This window comes from Arachis hypogaea, chromosome 7, assembly GCF_003086295.3.
Source record: "Arachis hypogaea cultivar Tifrunner chromosome 7, arahy.Tifrunner.gnm2.J5K5, whole genome shotgun sequence".
Classification (NCBI taxonomy): Eukaryota; Viridiplantae; Streptophyta; class Magnoliopsida; order Fabales; family Fabaceae; genus Arachis; species Arachis hypogaea.
In genome coordinates, this window is record NC_092042.1 from 8,683,509 (window position 1) to 8,706,157 (window position 22,649).

The window sequence follows — 22,649 nt, forward strand, 5'->3', positions numbered from 1 at the left end:
TTTTAGAAGGATAATATTTGTTCATAAATATAGCAGGCGGAATGAAGTCATTAGTGTAGAGCAAAATTCAAAACATTCAAAATTCAATAGATAAAAGATCTTGAGCTAAGAGAAAACAAACACAGTGAATCACGAAACTACCAAGCACTCATGTCTATTCCTTCTGAGATTTTAAGCAGTGACGGCCTGTTGTGCGGCAGTCCTTTTCCTAGCTTCCTCAATGATTGTAAGCTTGATACCCTTGCCCTTTGGAAGTGACACCCACGGCTTTGATCCCTTGCCAATGGTGAACACATTGCCCATACGGGTTGCGAATTCATGTCCCATGGCATCCTGAACATGGATTGTCTCAAAACTTCCCTTATGCTTCTCCCTGTTCTTGATCACTCCAACACGCCCTCTGTTCCTTCCACCAGTGACCATAACAACATTCCCAACATCGAATTTGATGAAATCAACAATCTTGTTTTCCTCAAGATCCAACTTAATGGTGTCATTAGCCCTGATGAGAGGATCAGGATAGCGGATGGTGCGACCATCATAGGTGTTGAGGTATGGGATACCCTTTTGCCCAAATTGAACTGAGCGAACCTTACAGAGCTTAAACTGCAATATAAACCATTGCAAGAAAAATCAGTGAAAGCTATGTGGGAATTACCGATAAGATAATGGCATGCAAATTTTTTCAAATAAAATAACCCTAAACCCTATGTGAAGAACCTGTCACTATAAAATGTCACAGATATTCTGCTCTGTAATACATGTTAGCATGTAATATCACTATATATATAATTTTGGAAGACGAAGACATGGGCTGGATAAGTTATTTTAGGATAACCAAGAAGAAGTACCTTGGCCTCCTCATCGCGGATTGAGTGGAGACGGAATCGGCCCTTGGTGTCATAGAGAAGGCGAAAGTTCTCATTTGTCTTGGGAATTGATACAACGTCTGTAAAAATACAGATATAACAGTGTTAAACTTAGAACCACTACCAAAAATAGGAATAATTGAAAGGAAACTACGTACCCTAAAAATTGAGTTAGATTTTACTTTGGAATCCAGAACAATATGCCATGAACACAAATTTGAGTTAGATTTAGAGCTCCAAAATTTCACCAAATTATCAGATACCTTTAACCAATCCATTCTATCCTTCTATTTATAGTAAATGATTACCTTAACTCACACCTAAGTCCACTACTGAGATGGAAAAACTCTTTAAAGCCCTCAGAAATCAATAACAATTACTCCATGAATTCCACTTCACAATTCCCCATTTTTAAATCAATTCACTGAACATTTAATTAACACATAAAACATCAAGTGAGGAAAAAACCATTACTACTGCATGACAACTTTACAACATGAACACACAGCATTAAATTACTTCGGAAAAATTTTGAAAACATGAAATGAAACATTCTTACCCATAAAACCAGCTGGATATGTCTTGTCAGTCCTGACCTTGTTATCAACAAGCACATGACGCTGCATCAGAATAGCAATAACTTCCCGGTATGTGAGGGCATACTTCAACCTGTTTCGCAGGATGAGTATCAGTGGAAGGCACTCCCTAGACTTGTGTGGTCCAGATGACGGCTTAGGTGCCTATACCGAGAGCCCCAAAAAAATGATCAAATTTCCAATTAAGTCTTCAAAATCCATCATTGTAATAATTTGTAAGCTGGTCAAATGAAATCTGAAATTTGAACTTACAAAAGCACCACCCAATTTGTCAAGCATCCAATGCTTGGGGGCATTAAGCCTCTTCAAATGCTTCTTCAATCCCCTTGCCTGTTACAATGATAAAATTAGAAGATCAAAGTATAAACACAGATTCAAAAGGATAAGTGAATATCAGGGCCTTCATATTACTAAGCTACCACGAAATTATAATAACAACCCATAACAAATTATGTCAAGAATCACAGGATTATAATCTAACAAACCCCATTTCTGTCAGTAACAGTGTTCCAACTTCCAAAGAAAAACAGCAAAACCCTACAACAAACTTATGAACATAATATAGGGGATCAAAACACATGCTATCATCATAGTGCAAAGCACAATACTGAGTTCTAATGTAATAGAATACAGATTGATACACACATTTCGATGCAAATTGAATAACTCATTCGACAAAAGTAAAATATAATACGAAAAACGAATTAAACAGAATTAAGAAGATGAGATTGAAAATATGAAAAAGAATAATGGGCGATATGTAGGAGGCAGGAACAAGAGAACTAACCATGTTGAGTTTGCGAGCTCTGAGATCTGAAGAGAAACTAAGCTCTAAGCTAGGGTCTCAATGGCAAGCTCGAAAGTGGAGAGAAGAGAAAAGGGGGTCTTCATGATAAACCCTAATTTGGTGGGCCGTATTAGCTAACTGGGCCTAAGACTTATTAGTTATGCTGAGCCTGTCTGACAACCCAAAAAACAAAAAGACTATCTGAAATCCTCAATAAGGCTTTTTTATAATAATAATAATAATAATAATAATAATAATAATAATAATAATAATAATAATAATATTTAAATTACAATAAAATAAAATATCACTATAAAATATATTATTATTATAAATTAAATGTGAAAAAATTATGACAATCATCTATTTGATTAAGATTTTTTATTTTTCTCTATATTTGTTCCACTCATTTTTTAATACCCTTTTATCTTTATCAAATTATTATAACTCTGAAATTTTTTAGAAATATTGTGAGACTTGCTTTTGCATGCAAGCCTCTTGATCCCCTTCAATATATATATATGGTAAATTAAAAAGGTCAATCTATTGTTAAAAAGGTCAATCTATTATTGTACATTTAATTATTGTACATTTAATTAAAAAGGTCAATCTATTTTGTAGTAATATTTTTATTTTATTGAAATTTAATTATTGTTATTGTTAATTTAAACATAATTATTATTGTTAATTTAAATATTATTATTACTCATTACTGTTATTATTACTATTGTAGTTATAATTATTTATTATTAGTGTTATTATAACTATTATTTGCCTTTATTAATATTATTATTATTCATTACTGTTCATTTCGCGTGTATTAGGTGAGAAATAGCGAACTGCTTCATTTCATGTGTGCTTCATTTCTCATGGGTAGGAGTGAAAAAAGGTCAAATGATCTCTTACGGGTTATAATCTAATTTGTTGTCTTGGTTTAGTCTAACATATTATAAAATAGGCACAAATTCAATTTTTTATAAAAGTTTTATTATATTAATAGATCAGTTCTAAGTTTATTAATTAATAGGCACAAATTCAATTTTTTATAAAAGTTTTATTATATTAATAGATCAGTTCTAAGTTTATTAATTAATTTTATGGGTCTATCAGGTCTAGACTAAACCTATTAATACATAATTATATATATAAATAATTTTTTTATTATTAAAAAATTATAAAATATTTTAAATTTATTATATTTAATTATAAATAATTTTGTATATTTTAAATACTTTAAAATTTAAATTTTTTTATAAATATTAAATACCACATATTACATATAAATATGTTTGTTAAAAAATAGTTTTTTTTAAATAATATTTTTAATTTTAAAAAAAAATACTAAACCTTTTAACAGACTTTAAATCATGCTAGACTGAATAACAGGCCAAATTTAATACTTTAAAAAAAATTGATAACAGACTATAAATCAGACTCAAACCAATTGACTACATAATAGACACATCTATTAAAAATAAAACTTGACCTAATCTGACCTATTTCTATTCCTACTCATGGATCAAAGTGTCTGTTCGTTATCAGCCATAAAAAAATTGGTGTGCATTTCTATTAAAATGGCTCTATGCATCTTAGTGTCTTAGTGACCATTTTCTGCGTATTTAAAAAAAATGATATTTTTATATATTTATTTGTGTAAAAAAACCTCTCAATAACGCATAAAAAAGACTAGCTCAATTTAAAGCTATGTAACATCTAACAATTCATATAAGCAACAAAAAAATAATAACACTTAATAAATTAAATTTAACCCAATCCAAATTCTGACAAAAAATATAAAAAATTAGATATGATCTATATAACCATAAAACATAACATAAATATTTTTACTAACTTAAATTGATCTAATAATTAATTTATTAGTTAAATTTTGGGTTTAAATTTTATTTTATGTATGAAACAATTTATTGGCTAATAACAAATTCTTAAATAAAGAAAACAGATCATTACTTGACCTGTCGAATTATAGAATACAATAAAAAATCATAAAAATATTATAAATATCTTTGAGCAATTTACCCAAATAAATAAATTGGGTGAAAGTTTAACTCAAATACATAAAACAGATATTCCTTATGTGATTGTACATTTTCACACTTCTATGTAAACCGTGGAAAGCTACACGGTTTCTGATTTTAACATAAACCGTGGCAGCTAGCAACGGATTATGGAGTTTGTGGTTTGTGTGTAAACCGTGGCAAGCTCCAACGGTTTACAAAGAGAGAAAGCTAAGCATAAACCATGGCAAACTCTCACGGTTTATAAAGGAGGAATTTTGATCATAAATCATTTATTTTTAGATGTTTGATTGCATCAATGTGGTATCATTTAGACTGCGCATGATAATTGTGACAGAATACATGTATATAATAGAAGTTCAAACCGCTTAAACTATCAAATACATAGCAGATAACATATTAGACAATTCTCAAACCTTTTTAACTATCAAATACATGGCAGATAATAAATTACAGAAGTCTAAAATACAGACTAAATAGCATGTGAAGAACATAACCTTTGGGGAGCCACCTTTTACATAAATTGGCAATCTCCATAAGAAGCAAATCTCTATTTTGAGGATCTCCTCAAAACCTTATCGATTATCCTTCCTTCCAAGTTCTAATCATGTCATCGACTCTAGTGCTCAGCTGAGAAGAAATATAATTTTCTCTTTCTATAAATTCAAACCCAGATAACCAAAACACTACCCTGTGATCGGCCATTAATGATCACTACTGGCATGGCATGCATTCATGATGAACATTGAATAATGCCTATTTTATTACATAGTAATTCACAGCTGTGTATCGATCAGGAAGAGTTCATTAGCAAAATATGTATGCACCTGTCACATTTGTAACTGTAGAACTTATAGTAACTCAGAGGCACATTATGTAACCTCTACTCAACACATTTAATTAGATCTATCTAACTATATATATTATTTCCTATGAGTTTAGAATCATAATTTGTATCCGATACAAGTACATCAATAAGTTTGTAAGACTCGTAAAGTAACCCAAGTTTGGCAACTGTTTGATAAACCAAGTTTGAAGTACGAAAACTAAATGTTATGTTTAATTTTAACCTATAACAAATTATTAACAATAATACAAACAAAACAGTATTATTTTAAACATGTTATACATGTCTTCAATTTTACACATTTTTATTCTCTGCATCTTGTTTCAATTATTTAGGATAGTTATGTAGTCAAGAATACATAAACTAATTTTTATATAAAATATTTTAACCTATGCTAAAATGATAAATGCTCATTTCTGTTAACTAAAGGTGAATTATATGGTAAAGATATAAGTTTACCTATCTTTTTTTTTATGGGATGAAAAAAAATTAAAAAATTAGAATTTATATTTTAAATAATAATAAAATAATAAAAAATAACTATAAAAAATTATTTTTTCTCTTTATACTATTTTAATATATATAATAGAGTGCCCCTAACTAAACGGTGATATAATATGTATTACATGGATATGGACTATATTTTTTGTATGTGTGGAAAACAATCTCATTTGAAACATTTTGTAGATTATAAAAAGTAGTTAGTTACACGTGTTAGCTTTCTAAGTTTTTTTTTGTAATTTTTTTATTTTTTTTGCATTTTTTCATGATTTTCTTTTGACTTTTTGCAGATCGTGAAAAGTTAGACTAACTCGTATATTTGTACATCATTGATCACCCATTTTAATGAATTATACCAGTTAAAAAACATTTAAAATTTAATTTCAGAAAAATTGTAATATATATTTTTTAACATAGTACAAAAAAAAAACACAAAAACACAAAAAAAGCTGAGTATGTTTGACTCAGTAGGTTGTCATTATCAGAGGTTGGGTGGGAGGGTTGAAGAAGTACAGTGTACAATTGTACATACATAAATACGTAACAAGATACTAGAATTAAATGTGTGTGTCAGTGGTTACTTTTGTTCTTGTCCCAATCACCATCCATATTTACCCTCTTTGGTGCCTCCCTTCCTTCCTTCATTGACACTCATTTCCAGATTCACATCACAATTGTGTTACCAAATCAAACATAAATGGGAATTATAGGTGAAGAGTTCTTCAAAGAGAGAAAATACCCCTTCATCTTAACTCTCTTGGGTTTGTTCTTTTTCGTCGGTATCCTCATTTTCACTAACACAACCAACACCACCATCTCCACCTTCAACCCTTTTGTTCTCTCCTCCAATAATGTCCAAAACCAACCACCATCTCTACTTAACCCTCTCCCTGCACCCCAACATGATCATCATGCACCTCCTCCTGCAATTACTAATCAAAGCCAACAAGAGCAAGAGAAAGAGGCTGTTCTTATCGATTGGAAGCTTTGTAAGGGACCTTTGGCGGTGGATTATATACCCTGTTTGGATAATTGGGAAGCCATTAAGGCCCTCAAGTCAAGGAAGCACATGGAACACAGGGAGAGGCATTGCCCTCAGAACACTCTCAAGTGTTTGCTGCCACTTCCCAAAGGGTATAGATTTCCGGTTCCGTGGCCTAAGAGCAGGGACATGGTGAGATTGATAGTTCGGTAAGAGGGAATTTTTTTTGTGATTTGTAATTTGATTTCTGTTGAAGGATGTATCAATCTCATGTTGATAAAATTAGTACTTATCTGGTATACATGAGTTGCCTCAAACAAATGTTTCTTTCACTAATTTGTTACATTGAAAAATCAATATATCTAGACATATGTTTTGTTCATAGTTCATACATTACAGAAGTAGTTAAAACGGAAATTATGTTGAAACGGATATAGCAGAATGGTGTTGTTGCTGTGATTACTCACATGTTTGATCTCTTTTGAAAGTGGTGATACTGTTAGTTAAACATCTGATTCTTACTTTTAAGTTTTATCTAGTCATGGTTATAGGAGTTTCATGTTACTGTTGTTTTCAGATTTGGTATGATAATGTCCCTCATCCAAAGCTAGTTGAGTACAAGAAGGACCAGCACTGGGTGGTGAAGTCCGGCGAATATCTTGTCTTTCCAGGTGGTGGTACTCAATTTAAAGATGGAGTTGATCATTACATTCAGTTCATGGAGGAGGTACACTCTCATGTGCTCTCAAATTATTTACCTTAGATTTGAGCATATTAATTCGGGTAGGAGCTAAATGTGTATAGAATAAGAGAATAGTTAGGCTTATAACCTTTGTTTTTGGCTATAGTATAGATAGATATTGTGTTTTGTTGATTCTCTTTAAAGATTAATAGAACTCATCTATGATCTGATTTTATCTCTTATTACTAATTTTGAGCCGACGACTTCGAAATTCCAAAAACATCTTTTAAGAGTTGATAACATTTTATCAAATATCTTCTTTCTTAATGATTTCAATGCAATGATTCAGTAGCTTACATATGTTACATTTGTTAATTAAATGTTACCTTAATATAACTAGATTTTGATTTAGTTTCTTGAAGGCTTACTACATTTTGTGATTTTTCACCAGACATTACCCAAAATTCAATGGGGAAAGCATATCAGGGTTGTTCTAGACGTTGGCTGTGGTGTTGCTAGCTTTGGTGGCTATCTGCTGGACAAAAATGTCATTACCATGTCATTTGCTCCAAAGGATGAACATGAAGCTCAGATACAGTTTGCTTTGGAGCGAGGAATTCCTGCAACTCTTTCTGTCATTGGAACACAAAAGTTGACTTTTTCTGATAATGCTTTTGACATGATCCATTGTGCACGCTGCAGGGTTCATTGGGAAGCAGATGGTAATTCCTTCTTGCCTAGCCTTCTATAATATCTGTTAGAACTGTTAACTAATATGCTTCGCATGTTTAGGTGGGAAACCACTGTACGAACTCAATAGGATTCTCAGACCAGGAGGCTTCTTTGCATGGTCTGCAACTCCAGTTTATCGCGACAATGAAAAGGATCAGCAAATATGGAGTGGTTAGTCTTTTTCTCTCGCTCTCCCTCTTTATTTATTCGAATACATCTATGTCAGTATCTCTTTTTTTCTCTCTAGTCAAGGTTGTTTTTACCGGTGAAGAATAAAGCTTTAGTCCTAAAAGCAGTTAGAATTTTTTCTAATGTATTTGTTGTCCTTGCTTTGTGCAGTGATGGTGGAAATAACCAAAGCTATGTGCTGGTCGGTTGTGGGTAATGCTCGAGATTCAGCTGGAATCGGGCTTGTTATCTACCAGAAGCCCACCTCTTCTTCCTGCTATGAGAATCGCAAAGAGAAAATTCCTCCTTTATGCGAAAATAAGGACTCGAAAAATAGTTCATGGTAATTTTTTTGTTTCCATTTAGTTTATGTCATATTCCTATGGCACTTAATTTTCTGTCCTTGCTGACTCTCTTTGCATGAGCATATTTAGGTATGCCAAACTTGATAGTTGCCTGACTCCTCTCCCAGTCGATGGTATGGGCGAACTGCAAAGCTGGCCCATGCCTTGGCCCCAGAGACTTAACAGTAAGCCTCCGAGCTTACTTGACTCGAATGCTACTGACGAGTTTTACAAGGACAGCAAACACTGGTCTCAATTAGTTTCAGATGTTTATGCAGAAGGTCTTTCAATAAAATGGTCAAGTATACGAAATGTGATGGACATGAATGCTGGTTATGCAGGGTAAAGCATATTTAATTAAAGATTAATTGTTTTTTTCTTGCTTCGGTCCCTTTTCATTTATTAGTGACTTGGTACAATATATGCAATTTTCAGGCCTAGACAGATCCATATTGTTGATTCCTTTGACTGCTATTTGCATCAATACAATTTTGTCAGTGACTAATCCAAGTTTCTTTGAAGCTCATAAGCATTTTATTTCAGATTTGCCTCTGCACTCATTGATCTACCAGTGTGGGTGATGAATGTGGTACCGATTGACGTGTCGGATACTCTTTCAGTTATATACGACAGAGGGTTAATAGGAATGTATCATGATTGGTGCGAATCCTTCAACACTTATCCTCGCACGTATGATCTCCTCCATTCTAGTTTTCTCTTCCAATATGTTGAGAAAAGGTATGCTTGTTGGAGAAACCAAAACCTTTGAGACAAATGTTCTTTCTGCTATTGTCATCTTTCTAGAACTCAGTGAGTTTAGTTCTATATCCTATAGCATAGCTGTGTTAATGTCTTTGATCCTGACAATTGTCAATCTTGTCAGATGCGATATTGTAGATGTGGTTGCGGAGATTGATCGCATATTGAGACCGGATGGATATTTGGTGGTTCGTGACTCTCTGGAGATTCTAAACAAACTGACCCCAGTATTGCATTTGCTTCACTGGTCTGTATCATTGCATCAAAATCAGTTTCTTGTTGGTAAGAAGAGTTTCTGGCGCCCCACGGCTTTTGAATAGGGTTTGGTTGCTGCTGCTCAGGCTTGTTTTTCAACCTCACAACCAATTATGAGTGTAAGAAATTCGCTGACAATTGAATTTATTTTTAGTCAATATAGAGAAGGATACCCCAAATTTATTTGCAGTATGATTACCTTTTGATGTAAACTTGAGTACTTTGTTTACATATACATCACAGGTTTTCCAGGTTCAGTAAAATTAAGTTCATAGAGGGAACTTGTGTTTTGCTCTTTGTAACATCCTGGAACAGGGGCATGAGAACAATATACAAGTTAAGATTCATAATCATAATTCATAAGATGCTCAATAATCAATATTGTGACCAAAAACAATACAATAGAAGCTACACAAAGAGGTAGCACGGCAGCAAAAATTAAATAACAAAATTTTCACATTTAACACTTGACTCGTCTCTAATAAGCCTTCCATTAGCCGCAGCAACATCGCGAGAGTAACAATTAAACCTATCAATATAGCTATAATTCTGTTTGGTGTTTGCTTGACCTGACAGAACATTGTGACCCTTAACATCCATCCACCCTTTTGAATCTTGCTTATTTTCAATCGACCTTGAAATGCACGAACTAACATAGCTTTGCTCAAGAGTATGAGAAACATTGGTGACAAGCCTGTAACTTTTCTCATCTTCAGCGTCGTCATCGTCGTCATCAGTATCATCATCCCCAAACAAAATCGGCTCGGTCCATGTGATGACCCTCAGAGGGTACTTCCGCTTAACCTTGAGCTTCGCGATCATCTCGCCATGGCTGTTCTTTACCTTCACCTTCGTCTTTGCCTTGAACTTGTGCTTCACCATCTTGTATGTTCCGTCCTCTTGGAACTTCATGAAGTTCCTTAGCGAGAACATTTGTGAGATACTAGTAGTCACATTCCCTGCACTTGAAGTAACCCACCCTGTCACCTGCAACACAAGTAACAAACTCACTAAAATTCTAACTAACATGCCAGCTGTATAACTAACTCAACTACCAGAGTTAACTAACTAACATGCTAGCTGTATAACTAACTGTAACTACCATAGTTTCCTTCTCTGCTTCAACCTCAAACTCGCCATTGAGCCCTAGAAACTCTTCTTGCCGTTCGATGTTCGTTTCAGGGCTCCGTCGAGCCGGGTAGCTAGCCTGAACCACTCTAGATGCATGATCCAACCAAACATGGAGATTCGCGTTCAATAGCCAATATGAAATGCCCTGAGACACTCCTAATGCGAACTTGTGTTCCTTCCCGTCGAGAAGCTTCCCCAAATACGGGGTAATGTCGATGTCGTACGAAGGGAGATTGAAGGCGCCGATGGCCACCACCGGCGCCCACGACAGTGGGTTGATGCCGCCGGTGAAGATTACCGGAAAAGGAACCTCCCACGCGACAATATCGCCGTCAATCGTCACGAAAACTTCCCTGTAAGGACCGTTACCGCGCTCCGTCGCTAAACCGTTAGAAATGATGTACGAATTCGGCGGATTCGTGTACCAGAATTCATCGTTTCCGTGAAACGACACGTATAGTTCAAGAACCACACGGTGCGTGTTCCGTGGAATTCGAATCTTTCTGGAATGCAAGTCCCTTTCGTTCTCCACCTTGAACCAAAACCCCCGCTCACCGTCGTCGGCGATCGGAATAATCAAATCTGCCGGCGATTCGTCTACGTCCAAAGAAATCACCGGATCGCGATTCATGAGAGATCTGGACCTTCGATTGGAAGTGAGTCCTTCACTGCCGCATGGCCTAAACGGAACCTTAACGGAGTTTGCATTGTAGTAGAGAAACGTAACCGTGACGTGGTAAACGCCGGTGAATTCGTTGTTAATTATGTTCTCGAGCATCATGGTGAGTTCGAGATCGGACCTGGCAAGGAGTGAAGAGTACCTGGTGATGTCCTTGCGGACGTTCCAGAAGATTCCGGAGGCGGTTGGCTCGGCGGTGCTTGTGCGGAAGAGCTCGGCGCCGCCGAGCCAGATGGCAGCGATGCGGTCGTACTGGTCGCCGCGAGAGGAGGCGTGGAAGTGAAGGAGGACGCGGGACCAAGGGGGAGGACAGCGTGGTGGAGGGGAGTAAGGAGTGGAGTACGGTGGAGAGTTGATGGTGTCGCCGAAGGAGTGGTGGAGGACCCTGTGGGAGCATGATGGGGTTGGGTCCAAAGACGGCGGAGGGTAGTTGACTTCGACGTACTCTCTGCTGCCGAGGCCGCGGTGGAGGGAGGCGGAGAGGGTAAAACGGTCTTCGTGGGTGATGCGTGAGACTGTGGCTGAAGTTGAGGGTGGGTACGTGAGTAGTAGAAGGAGGAAGAGGAAACAAAGGAAGGTGCCCATGTTCGTTACTCGTTACTCACTAGGTTTGATTGGCCGTTGGAAGGGACTGTTTTTAGTGCTCAACACTCGCAGCAAACTAGAAACTAAAAGGGTAATAAATGCTACCTGGGTACTATTGGAGCAAGTTCTTGTTCTTTAATCCCATTTTTGTTAGACTGAACTTTCAAATTAAATTTGATTATACACATATTGGGACAAAGTTTAACTCCACATTATGATAGAAGTAACTCTTTTCAACCATGTTATATGAAGCAGCCACACCATACTATGCATATGTATTTCATAAAGGGAGCTACTCAAATGAAGATGCAAAAAACATCTTTTTATGAAGATGCTTTGTATAAAAGTGTAATTTATTAATTTGGCCACACTTCAAATAAAAACAACACTTTTATAACATATCAAAATCTAACCCTACACTCCATCATCTAAAGGTCAAAAAGAAAAATCATCACATGAAGACAATTATAATATCTTCATGGGAGTATCCACCTTTCATAAAAACATTTAATTATACTTTTTTTAAAAAAATTATTATTTTATGAGAAAAATTCATAGGCTAGCAAAATTTATTATTTTTAAGTTTTAACCAACATTTTTAGTCAACCGTCCACTTTTTTTAGTCTAATAATTCATTAATATATTTTTTGTCACACTTTTAAACATTGCTAACTAATTACTGATAAAAAACAATAAATTATGCTGGTGTTCTAGTATTTTTCAAAAATAGTAGAGTTGATTATTTTTGTAGTTAATTATTATGTGAAAAATATTTAAAATAATATAAATAAAATACAAAAATATAAGGTGACATATTTAATAATTAATTTATTGTGTTCATAGAAATTTTTTTAATTCTTTTAATAAAACCAAAATCCTCTTCTTCAGAATAAGGAGAAAAATGAGTTGAATTTACTTGAATTACACATTGTTTTTATAAATCAATGGAGTGGTTAATTATTAATTAATTACTATAGATTACACTCTTCATTACAAATTAATAAAAAAGTCGTTTAATTTTTTTTTTTTAAAGAGAGAGTATAAATGATCATCAATACAAAATAAAACTATGTTATTGTTGTTCAAGAGCTCTCAAATTCGTACTTCATTAGGAAAACCAAACAATTATATGAATGATTGGTTCATGGTATTTTTCACTTTCTTTTTAACGGAGGCTGTTAATTTAGATTATCAATGCGGATACGTGGAAAATTAGAGACAAGAAATGGTTCAGGATAGTATCATCAGCATCACCTAATTATTTGGATGAGTTATGTATTGATTAATTTACAAGTAAAGAGATGGCTTCGTGTATATAATTGAATAAAGCTGAGACGGGAAATTTCTTAATTGATATGTTGCTCACAGAAGTCGTATAATTTTGTTGTACAGGTATACCTCTTGGATTTTTCTTGTTATCAGTATCTTCTATCAGCAGCTTAATGAATAGTGCACCGTAATCAATCAAAGTAAATTATTACTATAAATTCGTGTAGTTTTCACATGAAATGTAGCATAAGGTCCATGGAATTTCCCTTCCCACAAGCAGGTAGAGGAATCTCTAATAAACGAAGCAGCAATTTGCCCCTGAGGAGCATATTTCCGTTTGGGAAACTTCTTATGAGGAAACATTCTACAGATTAAGGCATTAAATGCTACTGCAATTCCTTTAAGGTCCCACACGCTTTTTCTCCGTCCATTAAGATGCAATTTACACGATTTTAGATTCATCAGCATGTCAATGAAGTAACAGAAAACATGTTTATTCTAGACTAAAAGAAAATCCACCATAAATATTAAGAAACAAGGAGATATTGATAATTTACATTTATATGGTCATCTGTATCTCATAGTTGCTCACATTGATTTCAGTATTGATGAGTGCTGACAAACACACTTTAAGATGAAACAATAGGAAGAGAAGAAGGTAATGCTCCCATACTACTAAGCAACTCACATATATCGTCATAACCCCATACTCTCGCCATGTACAAAGGGGTGGCACCCCTCTTGTTCATAGCATTAATGTTTGCACCCTTGTCCACCAAAACCCGAACTGTCTCTATATTACCACCCTCGACTGCCATGTGCAGCGGCACGTGACCTTCCTCGTCCTGACACTCCAACTCCGTCCCTGCTTCGCTTAGCATCAGCACCACATCCTTGTGCCCCTTGAAAGCCGCGGCATGAAGCGCAGTCAAACCATACTGGTCACGGTAGCTCACAACCCCGCCACCTCTCTTCATTAGAGTCTCAAGTTGCCTCACATCTCCACGCCTCGCAGCCTCAAATACTGCTTCTCCTTGTTCCTCATCATTCACCACATCTTTCTAAGCACAAAAGGTTTCATCACGAAGAAAAATTATAAAGTCTTAGCTACTCATAGTCTCTTGTATGATTATTATCATGGGAAATTCTTAACTAGACATCTATGATGACAATAGTAAACCACAAATTCAATTCATCTCTACAATGAAAATTTACCAATAGGTAAAGATAAAGGAGTTGGTTTTAGTAGAATTGCAGGTGATGCCATATTCTATGTGTAAATTCCTAATTTATATGACACGAACACTTGAAATGCGATCTCTATCAAGTCCATATATCTAATAACAGCTTAACCAGCAATTAAGAAAAAATGCAATGCATGATCAATTATTATTGTTTATTTTTTTTTTGGTAAAATATTGTTGTTGATATTTTGTCACACTTGGCTAATTGTTTCTTTTTTTATTTTTTAACAACGGGGCTAAAGCCCAAGACTAAGAAACGATATAATATGGTAACCCTTCTGGAATCATCACACTCGGCTAAAAAAAAAAAACGTGTGTGTTTCCAATCTATAGTTTTGGGCTTCACTGTGGACTGTTAGACAAATCATCGAATATAAGTATTACACATCTTTTTAAAAATTTAACCTTACGCCAAACGAATTTTAAGTAGATAGTTATGGGCTCACAACAGGACAAAAATTCACGTCAAAAACATAAGACAAAAATGGAAAGAAAGCAAAGAGATGCGAGAACTCACATGCGTTTCGTCAGGACCAATGTTCCCGTCCACCACGTGTACATCATCAGAGCCGTTGACGTTATCTGATCCAACAGCTTCCTGGATCCTCAGCCCAGCCTCAAGCAGCAAATGAACCATGTCCTCCGGGTCGGCCAACTCGGTGGCAACTCGGAGCAGCGACTCAGCTTCACTTGGCGTCAAATCCGCGAGTACCGAACGCTGCCGTTTCAACAAGTTCCTAACAGTATCCAAGTCCCCGCGCGAAACCGCCTCGCGGAGGAGCACTGGCCCAACGAACGCTACCTTGAGCTTGATGTCCAGAGTGGAGAACCCTTTTGGGCGAGAGGCGAACCATGAGTTGATCGAGTCGGGGCGAGTGGAACCGGACGAGTTGGAAACGAACTCAGCTGTTTTTATGAGGAATCGGTCTGAGGGGGAGCGTGGATAGGCGCGTGGGATTTGAGACTGGGGTTTGAGGATGACTTGGAAGGTTGCGGAGGAGAGTGGTGCGATTAGTCCACTCGGAGGGTTAACCAGAAACTTGTTGGGTGAAGACGTTTGAACCTTGAATGCCACGGGTAAGTTCGAGCAAACGGACCTCAGTGTCACCGTGGTTCGGCATTTGCAGTTCAAAGCGAATTCAATCCGAACCTCTGGCTCGGACACTTCCACCAACCTCTCCATCTCATCAAACCCAACAAACTTTTCCTCACACACTTAACTATAACCAATTCTCAGGTACATTGTTATAGCGAGTGAGAGAGAGGGGGTTGAGGGGGAGAACATGGCAGTCACGTGACTACGACAAAATTTTATTTATTTTTTAAAATTTATTAACGGTTTTGAGTCCTAACGGATTCAACATTTGGTTGTGGTGCGAAATTGGTTCATTACATCAACGACCAAGCGAGTGTAAAACACTCGCCATGATGAGGCTCCACGTGGATCAGCAAAGCAATTGCTGTATAACGCGTGGATAATCAGTACACTGTTCTCGCGTGACTATTATGTGCATCACTGTTTGCTACGTTCTTCTTCTCCATACCCGCGCTTGTTGCCTGCATTGCAATTGCAATTGGCGGGTTTATAGACAGAACAAGAGAGTAGAGAGAGAGAGAGCTTCGTTTTCATTCTTCTTGATTTGCATTTCTTGAAATAACTCACAAAACACTGCACAGAGTTCTTGTTGCTATTTTACAGTCACAGCCACAGATAGAGTTGATCTATCTCTTGGTGACTTCTTCAATATGTTTTACTCTCATCAGCTTCTTGCACGAAAAGCTCCACTCGGCCAAATATGGTACTCGTAACATTTTTTGTTTTCATCAATGTGCTCTTCTTCCTAATTTTAGCTGAGTTTCATTTTGATTTCAAATTTTGGTCAACATTTCCATATCTCTGTTGAGGAAGTTTGAATTTCAAACTCTGAATGTCAGGATTCAAAAGTTTATATAAAATCATTTTAAACAGTGATAGTATATTGTTTTCCTCTTTGAAATCATAAGAATTGTAATCTTTGTGTTCCTCTCGCTGCTTGATGAAGGATGGCCGCCACAATGCACGCGAAAATCAACAGAAGGAAACTAGATAAGCTCAACATCATTAAGATCTGGTAACGATTTTCTTATATATAGTTCTTCTTCGTTCCGTGGAGCTTCTTCTTCTTTTTTTCCGAATCAAATTTCTCAGCAACTTGACACCGTTTCCTGTTGCTTGTTCACAGCGAAGAGATTTTGAACCCATCGGTTCCCATGGCTCTGAGACTCTCTGGTATTCTCATGGGTAACGGCTCTCTCCGATCCTTCATTCTCTTCAATTTCTTTTTCCAATTTCAGTTAGTAGTAGTGTATATTAGATAGATTATGCAGCTCTATTTTCTTATTGTTTCGTTCTCTTCCAATTTCTCTCGAATTCATGTTTCCAATTTCAGCTAGTCGAAATATATTAGATAGATTATGCATATCTATTTATTGATTGCGTTTTTCCACCAGGAGGAGTAGTGATTGTCTACGAGAGAAAAGTGAAGCTCCTTTATGGTAAGCTCTGAATCCTTTACAGAAGTTCCATATCAGTGCATAACAATTTTCCAAGAAATTTCTGAACTCACTCTCTAATATTTCATGTAGATGACGTTACCCGTTTTCTGGTACGATGATCTACTACTACTTTTTGCTACGTTTAATATTCCTTCAGTTTCTAGTTTTTCCTCTAATAAATTGGTTTCAATTCCTGTTTGTTTCAGGCTGAGATCAATGAAGCATGGAAAGTAAAGAGTGTACCACATCCTACAGTACTTCCCAAAGGAAAATCTAAAGCCAAGTTACCTAACATTAACACTTGCTTATTACTTTACATATTTTAAGTTCTTATCGCTTATGAATAATTTGTGTTTCTTTTTGGTTAAAAAAATATGTAATTACAGAGTAGGATCATACTATTGCATTGCTTCTGAAATTTCACGCTGTTCTATATTAACCATTTTTTTTATTTGATAGGAAAGAGGCTGTTACTCTACCTGAGATCGAAGATATGAATATAGCAGATGTTGAGTCCCTTCAGTTTTCCAACACAGCCACCACAATGGGGTTCCAGCCTGCTGCCTATTTTACTATGGTGTGTGTCAAGTCTCTTCGTTATAAACAAAATGGATATAGCCATTAATTAATCATGTTCAACTAGTGTTATCAACCAAATTATAATGATTTTTTTTAATTGTTTTTGCATAAAAGGGTCAATAAATTATATTAAGGATGAACGATATTTTCAGCTTGTGTAAGCATTAAATTTTGTCCGTTGCAGCGGCTTGACAATGTTGATGAAACAGCATATTTTGATGATGGAGCTAGGGGGGAGGAAGCTCAATCCGAACATCTCCATCAAGGTTTTCTTGATTTTATTATCCATATACGTGTTGTGAATGTGTCCCTTTGCTGACTCTTATCATTCTCAGCTGATGCAGAGAATATTACCTTATTTGAACGTAACGATTCATTCAATGATAATATGAATCCATTCAATCGCTTTGAAAGGTTGGTTTTGCTTCTATCATCTTGTTTATTTAGACTTGCTTTCTGTTTTTTAACAGCATGTCATATGATATTTGTAGCTTGAAAATCTATATTAAGTCAAAATTGGTTTGCTGTTTAAATTATTTCACTTCCCTCATAATTCATTTATGAATTATGATATCTCAATATCAATGTCTTGAATCTTGAATATATGATTTATTGTCATCTTATGTGTTTTATTTTGTCAACACGGCCTCAGGTTCGACATCAAAGATGACGAGGAAACACAGGTAAATGGAACTTCAGGAGGTTTCACTCAAATTCCAACCACGCTTGTACCCTCCCCACCCCATCAATGTGAGCCAACAAGAGGTGTGTGTGTGAACAATTTCTTTCACTGTAAACACAAAGATCTTAAAACAGTGCAGTTGTTTCAGAACCATGCTATAGTTCAAAATATTGTTTGGATAGAAAAACATTAATTCTTCTGCCAAATTTCAGGGACATTGTTATATATGATGCTGTCTCTTTCCTTCAATATGTTTTACCTTACATTGTTAAAGTACTGCTAACATTTGCTGCTTATGAAAACTAAATACTGCTAACGTAAAAAAGTAAAACAAGAAAGAGAAGTACATGCTGATGTATAACAATCTGCAGATGATGTAATTCATGACCAACAGCACGCTGGAGACCCGATCATCCAGCAATGTGACGTAGGCAGGGGAGACAGACAGGTAGCATAACTTTTCTGATACAACGGATATCAATATATCATGCTTCATAGAATAGAAAATGACCAATCTTTGAAGCGCAATGCAACAGGAACGTGGAAGGCCAGGCCCAACAAAAAGGAAAAGAAGACAACCAGTGGGAACTGCAATGGATTATGAGCAAACCATAATTCCTGTTCATATATACCAGCACTGGCTTCAAAATGCTTCTGATCTTGTTTCAAAAAGAGGAAGAAAGAGAAAGGTATTCAATCAATATCCAGAATGCTGCAATCCTTGCATTTAAAAGATATATGCATATATATGTTTAGTGTCAGCTGGTTATTTACTTATTTAGCACAATTATAAACTTAGTTTTATACTGCTACTTCTGTTGCAGCGTACTGATATCATGTCTTCAACAAAGATATCTAGCCTCATGAAGCTACCACCTCTTGTGCTTATTGGTGGTTTATTTACAAGTGAAAATAGAGATGTATATTATCCAGCACCTATACTTGATTTATGGAATAAGAGCATTCAACCACCCAAACATTCACCATCAGGTCGGTATAGAGTCTTTTTATTCCTCTTTGGGAAGCGTGGCTTTAAAATGGTACTAATTGGTATTTAGAAATTACCCAATGCTCAATTTTAAACATAATAAAAAAGGAAAAGAAAACAGAAAATGAAAAACAAGGTAATAAACATCACATCCTATGTAGAAAGGACTTCAGCATCCAATCCTTCAGTGCCATCTTCTTCATCGCCTCCAGGGGTACTTAATGAAGATTTTGTGGGAAATGTAAGTCACGTGTATAATTATTCTAGTTTTCTTTTCCCTGTGTTTGAAGGATACAGATAACACTAATTCATTTTGGATAAAATGTTTATATATGTAGGCTTATGAAGATTTAGACAATGTGCCACAGAATCAACCACTAATGAAGTCAGTTGAGAAGCAGCGTGCTCGACAACCGAAAACCCCCCCAGATGTACAGTGGGCTAACCTTCCCCCAGATGTACAGTGGGCTAACCTTGGAAATGGTGTGAGCGCTCCTGAAGTTACTTCAACGCTACCATCAGGGAAATCTGGTATAATTCATCTTAATTTGGCTACTTGATCTTCTGTTTCTCCAAGTCAATTCTTCAGGTGTATACCTGTGATTAAGAGAAAATGTGCGGTAATTGTTCCTTTATGTGAATTTGTAGGAGATGGCAATAATTCCAATGTAAGATCAGATTCGGAACCAGACTACGATTCAAGAAGGTAGTTGTATGACAGAAACTAACCTTCGTGAAATGCTAATTAAGCCTTCAACTTTCAAGGATTGGCCATTCCATCTTGACATATGATGAAAATAGGATGAGAGTTATGGTCTAGCAGAAAATGCTTGTTTGATTAATGATTTGGAAACCATTAACAGAGACAAAAGGAAAAAAAATTCATCATCTGGAAACAGCAGCAGAGGCCTTGAAGGAGTAGAGAAGAAAGGATATTTCCACCGCAGCGGAGGCCTTGAATCACTAGTAGAGGAGAAAGTAGCTTTCCACATATCTAGGCGTTCTGGAATTAGTTCCACACCTGATCAAGGTAGTTAATTTAGTAGTTATAGATTCTCTAAATGTTGTGATAGGTAAAAGGTAATATTCTCTTGTGCTATTGATCAACTTAAGAATGATCAGCCTTATAAGTTTCTTTTCAGAACTAATTGTGGAGACAGGACCCACGCAAACACCAGTAAAAATGAATCATCCCAGTGACAAGATGACAGATTCTATCCAATTGTACGAATCTCAATGGAATTTTGCTAATTTCCATAATAAAAGCAATTTTCAGTTACAATAACCACTATTCCTTTACTTTTGAATGTGAACAGGCATTTGAGAGCACATTTCAGCACATCTGGAGCTCCTCATGCTGAATCCCTTAATATCCTGGCTGCTGGAATGGATAGGAAAAAAGCAGCGCTACTCTTCTATTCGACTTGTGGTATTTATTGATTTTATTCATTTGCGTCTCACATACACGCGACATACACGCACGCGCACACAAATATATATAAAAACAACACTTCATAATGTCCTTCTAATATCTGCGTTTGTTAACCTTTTGTGCATAGTTCTTGCTTCCCGTGATGCCATTAGAGTTCAGCAAAAGGTGTCTTATGGAGAAATTCTCATCTCTAGAGGATCAAAAATGTGATCAAGGTTTTGTTTCCTCCTCAATTATGCATACTTATTCCTCCCTTAAAGTCTTAAGCAGCATTACGAATGTTTTTGTTTTCTTTAAGAGCAAACAAGTGGTGTAGGTGTTTAAATTAGGAAACTATAAGCAGCTCTTATATGCCGTTATTAGTTACCACACATGCTTTATGCTTTAAAAATTACATTAAGAATCTTTTTATTAGATATGATTTATACTCTTAAACTAATCATTTTCTAATTTTCCAAAACTTTTTATGTTTTCAAGCCATAGCAATACATTTGAATAAATATATATTGGAAGTTAGAAAGATAATTAAGAATGTATTTAGAGGGATCATTTTGTTTTTCGTTCTTTATTAGTATACGATCACAGCCTTAGGAATCTAATTGTGGAAGAAAAACACACATTTGTATTTCGGACTGTTTGGAAAGGTGTAATGAAATTTACATGGGATTATTATGAAATCCATCCCTCTCCCTCTTTTCTTTAAATTTCCACATGCATAAGCATACAACACATCCATACTTCATCTTAGACGTTATTAGTGCGAGAAAAACAAATGCAATTATGTTAATTTTATTAGTATTTATTGGAAGTCATATTACATATGTTTTAGATTAGAAGGATGAGAGAACCATTGGTGAATCGTTCAGCACTCAGCACTATGAGAAACAAATTCTTTTGGGCTGAAATAGAAGATGGCCTTTTTGGACGGTGTTAAATAGAGGAATGAGAAACAAACACTAATAAACTGCGGAACGTATGGATCCAAAAAGTGGAACGCCTTTTCAGCTAGATGCAGATAATAATAAAAATAGTCTCAAAAAATTAATTATTTACTCTGTTAAACAATAACATGTGACAAATAATTTTGTAGTACATTATTATCTAACTACAGAAAGCCTAATTTAATTTATTATTATATTTATATTAATTTAAAAAATTAAATCATTTTAATCATTAGAATTACAACAATGTGCCATAAGTGAGAATAAAATGAAAACGTATGAGATCCGGCAGAGAGAGAGAGAGAGAGAGAGAGAGAGAGAGAGAGATTGGTGCTTCATTCTTTCTTTATTCGATTCGACATATAGTTTGCCTTATAATTTCTATCAAAAAAGAAGTTTGCTTTATAATATAATGTAATGTAACTTGAAGCTTAATAGTTAATACAGTTGATTGCACTTGCTTCTGGGTCTGGCCATGCCGACACCATAATTTCCAGACATGCACAACTCAGATACATGTATGCTATCAATACAAGTTAATAGCACGTGTCTAGTGGCATGCACGAGATACGAGTGTCAAACTCTGAATTATAAAGAATTTTAAATTTTGTTATTGCAACTTAAAGAAAGAAGTGTAGTCAATAACTGTTTCTTGAAAAATCAATGAAGAGCAGTGCTGGTCACACCTTATTATATTTATAGTATAGGGAAACATTTTAAGTTCACTGGAAGTCCGGTGTACCAGTTATTTTAATCGTTAATTTGAATTATAAAAAATATATATAATATATATTAATTTAAATTAATGGTTAACACCAGTGTTCTCCGGAGCACTTGAAATGTTTCCTATAGTATACGTTGGTTGCATACAAATGACAAATGCAGTGGCATTTCAATTCAATAATGAATAATCAATCAAGACGTAATAATAAAAAATACAGTGGCTATTGGTATTTAGGTTTGCACGGCGAATAGAAATAGAAAAATAAAGTCGCACCGCATATTGAGGAAATAGTTCTATCGCTT

The 22,649-nt window shown here is 35.4% G+C and overlaps 5 protein-coding genes across 8 annotated transcripts; 2 read left to right on the forward strand and 3 right to left on the reverse strand.

Moving 5' to 3' along the window:
* Positions 1–2,427, reverse strand: LOC112702339 (small ribosomal subunit protein eS4z). The gene is made up of 5 exons (XM_025753334.3): positions 2,253–2,427; positions 1,718–1,795; positions 1,429–1,609; positions 852–949; positions 1–606 (listed from the first exon to the last, which is right to left on the reverse strand). The coding sequence occupies exons 1-5, from the start codon at positions 2,253–2,255 to the stop codon at positions 172–174; spliced, it is 795 nt and encodes a 264-aa protein (XP_025609119.1). The 5' UTR covers positions 2,256–2,427; the 3' UTR covers positions 1–171.
* Positions 2,428–6,199: 3,772 nt separating this feature from the next.
* LOC112702341 (probable methyltransferase PMT23) lies at positions 6,200–9,937 on the forward strand. Of its 3 annotated transcripts, none has more exons than XR_011863621.1 (8): positions 6,200–6,810; positions 7,196–7,345; positions 7,752–8,022; positions 8,093–8,203; positions 8,372–8,543; positions 8,635–8,886; positions 8,980–9,282; positions 9,428–9,937. XR_011863621.1 is itself a non-coding variant. In XM_025753336.2 (8 exons), the coding sequence occupies exons 1-8, from the start codon at positions 6,334–6,336 to the stop codon at positions 9,621–9,623; spliced, it is 1,824 nt and encodes a 607-aa protein (XP_025609121.1). In that variant the 5' UTR covers positions 6,200–6,333; the 3' UTR covers positions 9,624–9,937. The 3 variants fall into 3 exon arrangements, 1 of the variants encoding a protein (XP_025609121.1); XR_011863622.1 differs by having other exon boundaries at positions 9,067–9,282; XM_025753336.2 differs by having other exon boundaries at positions 9,088–9,282.
* LOC112702340 (peptide-N4-(N-acetyl-beta-glucosaminyl)asparagine amidase A) lies at positions 9,890–12,346 on the reverse strand. Its single transcript, XM_025753335.3, has 2 exons — positions 10,661–12,346; positions 9,890–10,545 (listed from the first exon to the last, which is right to left on the reverse strand). Exons 1-2 carry the CDS (start codon positions 11,951–11,953, stop codon positions 9,997–9,999), a joined length of 1,842 nt encoding a protein of 613 aa, XP_025609120.1. The 5' UTR covers positions 11,954–12,346; the 3' UTR covers positions 9,890–9,996.
* A 1,403-nt stretch (positions 12,347–13,749) lies between these two features.
* Positions 13,750–15,828, reverse strand: LOC112702343 (protein VAPYRIN). The gene is made up of 2 exons (XM_029288124.2): positions 14,984–15,828; positions 13,750–14,283 (listed from the first exon to the last, which is right to left on the reverse strand). Exons 1-2 carry the CDS (start codon positions 15,647–15,649, stop codon positions 13,852–13,854), a joined length of 1,098 nt encoding a protein of 365 aa, XP_029143957.2. The 5' UTR covers positions 15,650–15,828; the 3' UTR covers positions 13,750–13,851.
* LOC112702342 (sister chromatid cohesion 1 protein 1) lies at positions 15,750–21,647 on the forward strand. 2 transcript variants are annotated; one of them, XM_029287872.2, is made up of 21 exons: positions 15,750–16,265; positions 16,509–16,577; positions 16,689–16,747; positions 16,957–17,001; positions 17,092–17,111; positions 17,208–17,284; positions 17,461–17,578; positions 17,765–17,846; positions 17,916–17,994; positions 18,233–18,345; positions 18,634–18,710; positions 18,799–18,951; positions 19,087–19,252; positions 19,412–19,491; positions 19,589–19,781; positions 19,899–19,956; positions 20,114–20,280; positions 20,393–20,474; positions 20,567–20,679; positions 20,810–20,897; positions 21,512–21,647. In XM_029287872.2, exons 1-20 carry the CDS (start codon positions 16,213–16,215, stop codon positions 20,890–20,892), a joined length of 1,887 nt encoding a protein of 628 aa, XP_029143705.2. In that variant the 5' UTR covers positions 15,750–16,212; the 3' UTR covers positions 20,893–20,897; positions 21,512–21,647. The 2 variants fall into 2 exon arrangements, with proteins under 2 accessions (XP_029143705.2, XP_025609124.2); XM_025753339.2 differs by lacking the exon at positions 21,512–21,647 and having other exon boundaries at positions 20,810–21,362.
* The last annotated feature ends 1,002 nt before the right edge of the window (positions 21,648–22,649 follow it).

What these genes read in the sequence shown, in the direction of transcription:
- LOC112702340 (XM_025753335.3), bottom strand. Translation starts at nt 11,953, where the DNA reads ATGGGCACCTTCCTTTGTTTCCTCTTCCTCCTTCTACTACTCACGTAC. An exon ending in AAGCAGAGAAGGAAACTATG is followed by an intron (nt 10,546 to 10,660) that starts GTAGTTACAGTT and finishes CTTGTGTTGCAG; the next exon opens with GTGACAGGGTGGGTTACTTC.
- LOC112702342 (XM_029287872.2), top strand. Translation starts at nt 16,213, where the DNA reads ATGTTTTACTCTCATCAGCTTCTTGCACGAAAAGCTCCACTCGGCCAA. An exon ending in CTCAACATCATTAAGATCTG is followed by an intron (nt 16,578 to 16,688) that starts GTAACGATTTTC and finishes GCTTGTTCACAG; the next exon opens with CGAAGAGATTTTGAACCCAT. An exon ending in CCAGACTACGATTCAAGAAG is followed by an intron (nt 19,957 to 20,113) that starts GTAGTTGTATGA and finishes AACCATTAACAG; the next exon opens with AGACAAAAGGAAAAAAAATT.
- LOC112702343 (XM_029288124.2), bottom strand. Translation starts at nt 15,649, where the DNA reads ATGGAGAGGTTGGTGGAAGTGTCCGAGCCAGAGGTTCGGATTGAATTC. An exon ending in TTGGTCCTGACGAAACGCAT is followed by an intron (nt 14,284 to 14,983) that starts GTGAGTTCTCGC and finishes TTTTGTGCTTAG; the next exon opens with AAAGATGTGGTGAATGATGA.
- LOC112702341 (XM_025753336.2), top strand. Translation starts at nt 6,334, where the DNA reads ATGGGAATTATAGGTGAAGAGTTCTTCAAAGAGAGAAAATACCCCTTC. An exon ending in GGATCAGCAAATATGGAGTG is followed by an intron (nt 8,204 to 8,371) that starts GTTAGTCTTTTT and finishes TGCTTTGTGCAG; the next exon opens with TGATGGTGGAAATAACCAAA. An exon ending in ATGAATGCTGGTTATGCAGG is followed by an intron (nt 8,887 to 9,087) that starts GTAAAGCATATT and finishes ATTTTATTTCAG; the next exon opens with ATTTGCCTCTGCACTCATTG.
- LOC112702339 (XM_025753334.3), bottom strand. An exon ending in ACAAATTGGGTGGTGCTTTT is followed by an intron (nt 1,610 to 1,717) that starts GTAAGTTCAAAT and finishes CTCTCGGTATAG; the next exon opens with GCACCTAAGCCGTCATCTGG. An exon ending in ATATCCAGCTGGTTTTATGG is followed by an intron (nt 950 to 1,428) that starts GTAAGAATGTTT and finishes GTATTTTTACAG; the next exon opens with ACGTTGTATCAATTCCCAAG.